This window comes from Arachis duranensis, chromosome 8 (genome assembly GCF_000817695.3).
Source record: "Arachis duranensis cultivar V14167 chromosome 8, aradu.V14167.gnm2.J7QH, whole genome shotgun sequence".
Lineage (NCBI taxonomy): Eukaryota > Viridiplantae > Streptophyta > Magnoliopsida > Fabales > Fabaceae > Arachis > Arachis duranensis.
In genome coordinates this window covers 44,612,558-44,617,800 of record NC_029779.3, presented here as the reverse complement: position 1 = coordinate 44,617,800, position 5,243 = coordinate 44,612,558, and the positions used below count along the sequence as shown (strand labels likewise).

General features: G+C 27.6%; 1 protein-coding gene across 1 annotated transcript in view; it reads left to right on the top strand.

Moving 5' to 3' along the window:
* Window positions 1-2,442: 2,442 nt before the first annotated feature.
* The window catches only part of LOC107463061 (probable E3 ubiquitin-protein ligase RZFP34), a 6,323-nt gene continuing 3,522 nt past the window's right edge, over window positions 2,443-5,243 (top strand). Inside the window, exons 1-6 of the mRNA XM_052252389.1 lie at window positions 2,443-2,802; window positions 2,882-3,042; window positions 4,179-4,345; window positions 4,420-4,507; window positions 4,823-4,882; window positions 5,002-5,034. Of these exons, the coding sequence (XP_052108349.1) occupies window positions 2,971-3,042; window positions 4,179-4,345; window positions 4,420-4,507; window positions 4,823-4,882; window positions 5,002-5,034 (420 nt within the window). The 5' untranslated portion in view covers window positions 2,443-2,802; window positions 2,882-2,970. The remainder of the gene's footprint in view (window positions 2,803-2,881; window positions 3,043-4,178; window positions 4,346-4,419; window positions 4,508-4,822; window positions 4,883-5,001; window positions 5,035-5,243) is intronic.

The following is a 5,243-nucleotide window of genomic DNA, read 5'->3' as shown; positions in this document are numbered from 1 at the left end:
GTAAATAATATCAGTAAATTTTTATCTTGATTTAGTTACACATAGTAACAACTTATTTTTTTATTTTTTAATTTAAACTTATTTATTTTATACATTCTACATATATTAAATAATTTAAAATATTTTATTTTTATAATTTATTTTTAATTATTGATAGTAAATTTATAATTTTAAAAATAAAAATATATTTTTTTACTCAATAGAAAAGCGGCTGAACAGGCATTGCAGTGCTTGTTGAACCGCTAGTAATTATAAAAAAATTGCCAATAAGTATGAAGTTACGGAAAATTGTAATATGATAAATTTGATTTTCAATTATTTTATTTAGAGTAAAGTATCATTTTTGTTCACTTGGAGTAAGTTCTAAAATTGTTGCTAACATTTAAATAGTCCTATTTAAGTCTTTAAAATTTTAAAATTGGCTCAATGTTGTCATGCCGTTAGAGATCTATTGACAAAATTGACGGTGGGACAAAATTGATATGATTTTGAAACGTTAGGGACTCAAATAGACGAAAACGTTGGGGAGACAAAAATGATACTTTTAAGCATATCAATTTGGTAATATCAATTTTTTAGAATACATAGTTATTCAATTATCTTTTAACCATATCTAAGTAAATTAAACTTAATCACATTACTTTTATTCTAAATAAATTTATTTTTTTTATAATTTTAATCCTAAAGATTTTTATTCATCATGAAATATTTGTAGAATAACTAATAAATAAATTTGCAAAAAATAAAAAAATGATACATATACAATAAAATATAAATTGTATATTTTATCTCTAACGTATCGAAATTTTTTAATGTTTAAGAGTAAAAAACTTTGAAAGTAAAATTATAAAAATTAAATTTATTTAGAATGAAAGTAATGTGATTAAATATAATTTAAAATAATTGAATAACTACGTACCGTAAAAAAATAATATTAAAATTTATTTTTATGTATTATTTTTGTTCCTAATATTTTCATCCTATTTACATTTCTAATGTTTTAAAATCATCTCATTTTTGTTCTGTCTTAATTTTATTAATAGATCTACAAAGTCGGAATAATATTAACCAACATTAAAGACTTAGGTGTGTTTAGCAACTACGTTTAAAGAGGAAAAGCGCTCGTTACAGCTTCGTGAAAACTTCAATTTTTTGGCTAATTTTCTTTTCTATAAATTCAAAAGTGATTTTGTTCACAAAACCACATTTATAAGAAGCAATAATTTCTAACTTTTCCGTTGCACTAACGAACTTTTAGCCACTACATTTAACATTTATTTTTCTTTTACCAATTTTATCATTTATACGTATTATTGCAAATTCTTATTATTTCTCTCTATGTAAGCTTTTTTTATTATTTATATTTTTTATTTGACATTATATATATTTTTATAGTTGTAATTTTTGTGTATTATATTTATTATTATCTTTTTATAATAGAATTTATTGATCCCATTAGGTAAAATAAATTAAACAAAAAATTAACCATAAATAATAATAATAGTTAAAAATTATAGCGTACTAAAAAAGAATACTAAGAGTACTAAAATATACTATATAAAAAATATATAAGGAAAGAGTATAAAAAAATAATATTATAATTGAATATCATGTCCTTTTAAGTAATTATCTATTTAACTAATATTATCCAAATAATATTTATTTTATCAAAATCAATTTTAGTATAAAATTGCCAAACATAAATCATGTTGACACAAACTTACTTCTACCCAAAATTAATTCTATAAAATCACTTTTATTCAAACTCTAATTTGACAAACCATAATTCAAACACACATTTAAATAGAATGTTAGAAAACTTTTAGAACTTAGAACTTTTTATTTTTAATATTGGAATGGTAGTGATATTTTTTTAAAAAGTGGATTGTTGGATGTTATTCTCAAACGTGGAATGGATTAACTAGAAAAGCAGAAATTAGACCATTCGATTTATTAGAGGTATAGGAATTGGACCGTCCGATTTCTAGAGGTACTGACCGTCCGATTTGTATTAAAAAATTTAAAAATTTGAAGTATAAAAATCGACCCATACTTTCCACAATTTTAAAAAAGTAGAAACTCAGGTGCAGTCGACTTCATGTGAAACTGATAAACGAGGGTTGTTAAATGATTTGACTGATTTGACTAAATTTTTATCTAACAGCTCTCACAACAATCAACTTTAAGTGAAGTCGCCTGCACATAAGATTTCACCTTTTAAAAAACACAAAAAATTACAATATTAAAATATATCACCACTTTTACTTCGATATAAAAAAAATTTAGCCTAGAACTTATTGCAAACCTCACTCTTTAATTTAAGTAACTTGCCATTTTCCTTTTTAGTTACTACATATTTTGGAAGAACGGAATAATAGGTAAAGGTCATGTATAGTAATAATACACAATCACAGTTCACAACTCACACGTCATAAAAAAGTTAAAAACTAAAAGAAAATAAACGGAGAGGGAGAGAGGAAAAGGATCAGAGGAGTAAGAGGTAAGTTAGAAATCAGAGGGAGGAAAAACAGAGGGGTCGGGTAAGAAGAAGAGAGATGTCACCGGCGATTAAGAAAAAGACTTCGCCGGTGAAAGAGAAAGAGATGGTGGCAGAGTCTTAGATCACTGGCGAGGAGTAAAGAAGAGCTCGCCGGTGATGGTGACGGTGGCGACCCAGAGGACGATGGTGAGAAGAAAGAAGAGGTGACGAAGAAGAAGGCAGATTTTCTGCTGTTTTTGGCAAACAGAAGAGATGAAGAACAAGAAATCAGAGACGACGCCGGCTGTGCATGCAAGCTTCTGGTCACATAGTAAATTTTATTTTATTTTATTTTCTTAAACTCAGTACATCTTTTATTTATTATTTATTTTTATTTTTCAGAAAGAGAAAGAGATGATGGTGATGGCCGTTGAAGCGGCTAAGAAGAAGAAGAATGGCAGCGGTGAGTGGTGCTAAGAGCAAAAAGTCAGATGAGTGAGAAAAGGGCCGTGGTGCTGCTGCATGCAGAAAAAGCGTTCGGTAAAGACAGATCGGAACAGAAGGTAGTGGTGAACAGTTTTAGGTATTTTTGTTTCTGGATTTAGTGTGTAATGTATATGGTTGTGTTTGGCTGAAATTGTGGATTTTAAATTGGGTGCGTGGATCTGAAATTTTTTATGGTTTGGGTGGTTTTGCTGTTTGATTGGTTTTGGTTCGCGTATGGACTATGAACAATGCCGATGATGATGCAGATTTTCTTTTTTTTCTGTTTTTTGTTTTTTTTTTAACAACAGTCAAACAAACCAGTGATTTTTTTTTGTACAAATTAAACACTAAATATATCTTAAGTACAAAACTGAAATTAAAAAATTCAAATTTTGTGAGTAAAGGTATTACTCTCTTTAGAAAATTATTTTTCAAAAACCATTTTCAGTTAATTTAAAAAATAAAGGTATTACTCTCTTTAGAAAATTATTTTTCAAAAACCAATTTTAATAAATTACTTATGAATCATAAAAAAAATTTTCAAACCTAATTTTATATTTGTCTTATAAAAATGATCTCGTATTTAATATTTTTTATTCTGATATAAGATTTGATTTGGTTGATTTAGGATAAACAAAAAATATAAATAAAGTGATTTTAATTTATCATAAAAAAAATATGAGTACGTATGATTTGATTATAGAAAAGAGAGTATTTTGTTGTAAAAAGAAGATGAATACATTAAAAAAGAAACATGTGTATTTTCTTTTTTTTTTGTCTGAATTTGAAATATTTTAAATTGTTTTTTGTTTAAAATATTTATTAGGAAAAAAATAATTTTTAAAAATGATTAGTTAATAATAAATCAAATGGGCATGTAAAATTATGTATCAATATTAGATGCCCTTGTGCATACTTCATAATCCAAAATACCAAATTCTCTTGTGCTTCATAAATACTTCTAGAATTTCATGAAAAATAGCACTTAGCATGTAAAATTATGTATCAAATACCTATAGTACTGCAGAAATACTTCTACAATTTCATGAAAAATGACGTGTGTCTTATAAGAACACGTGTCAGTGTCTGATGCAGGTATATGTGAATGTGTCACATCCCAGCTATCCCTATCTTTGAGCAGTCGGTGGTTGTTGCGTCACATCCATCATCAGTATGTATAGTCCAGTCATGTATTCTGAGCCTTTTTATACAGTGGTTTGCATATGTTGTTATGGAGGAGGCGATAATAATGTACTCATCCGAGGGAAAAGTGTACAATCTGTCATCAAACACAGAAAGCATGCACGGAGAAGAATTGGTTCAATCAAAAGAACATGAAAAGATCAATGACTTGCAAGAGAGAGGATATATGAAATACGGGTAAAATCTCATGTTCATTTAGTTTGTATATTTTTGTCTCAGTTCTTTTGTTGAAACTTTAGGTTTCTCTGCAGATGTCAACATTATCGGAGAAGATGTCGTATTAGGGCCCCCTGCTGCAATGAGATTTTTCACTGTCGCCATTGTCATAATGAGGCAAAGGTCGGTTCATCTTCCTTTTTTTCAAGTTTTAATTCTGAGACATTTATATTTCTTTCCTGTTCCTCAAGTTGCCTTGTATCTGAAAAATTTAGGTGGTGTTCGTTAGACTAATTTGAGAAGTATATTTGTGGAGAAAGTGTAGAAGTGAATATCAATTGATTCAAACTACAACTTTTGGGAAACAATCAATTTCCTTTTAGTAGCAGATTGCAATACTTGGGACTTTCAAATCATTATTTTTAATTCTTTATGTTGTGGCAATCCATTTTTTTCTCTTTAATTGGAACTTATTTTATCATCTATGTTTCTCCCCAGGATGATATCAAGATTGATCCAAAGCTTAGACATGACCTTTCCCGTCATCAAATTAAACAGGTATGCTTATTTATTTGAACACTGATCATTTGAGTATCACAAAAATTTTGTGCTCCTTCTCCCTTCTGTTATTTCACATGTTAATCAATTCGATTGAATATTTTTGAATTGTTTTCCAGGTGATATGTTTACTTTGCGGGACTGAACAAGAGGTAAGTCTTGTTTAATTATAAGGGAAGATCATGCTATTAACACAGATTATGATAAAGCTTTATTTTTTTTTAGTAAGAGAAATACGAATACCTTTATGCATGCGAGCATGGACGGAAGGAATTTGGTACGGGAGGAGTCAAAATTAAAATATTATCTAATCAAATATAATATTATATATTTATAATATATATCATCATAATATTTATTT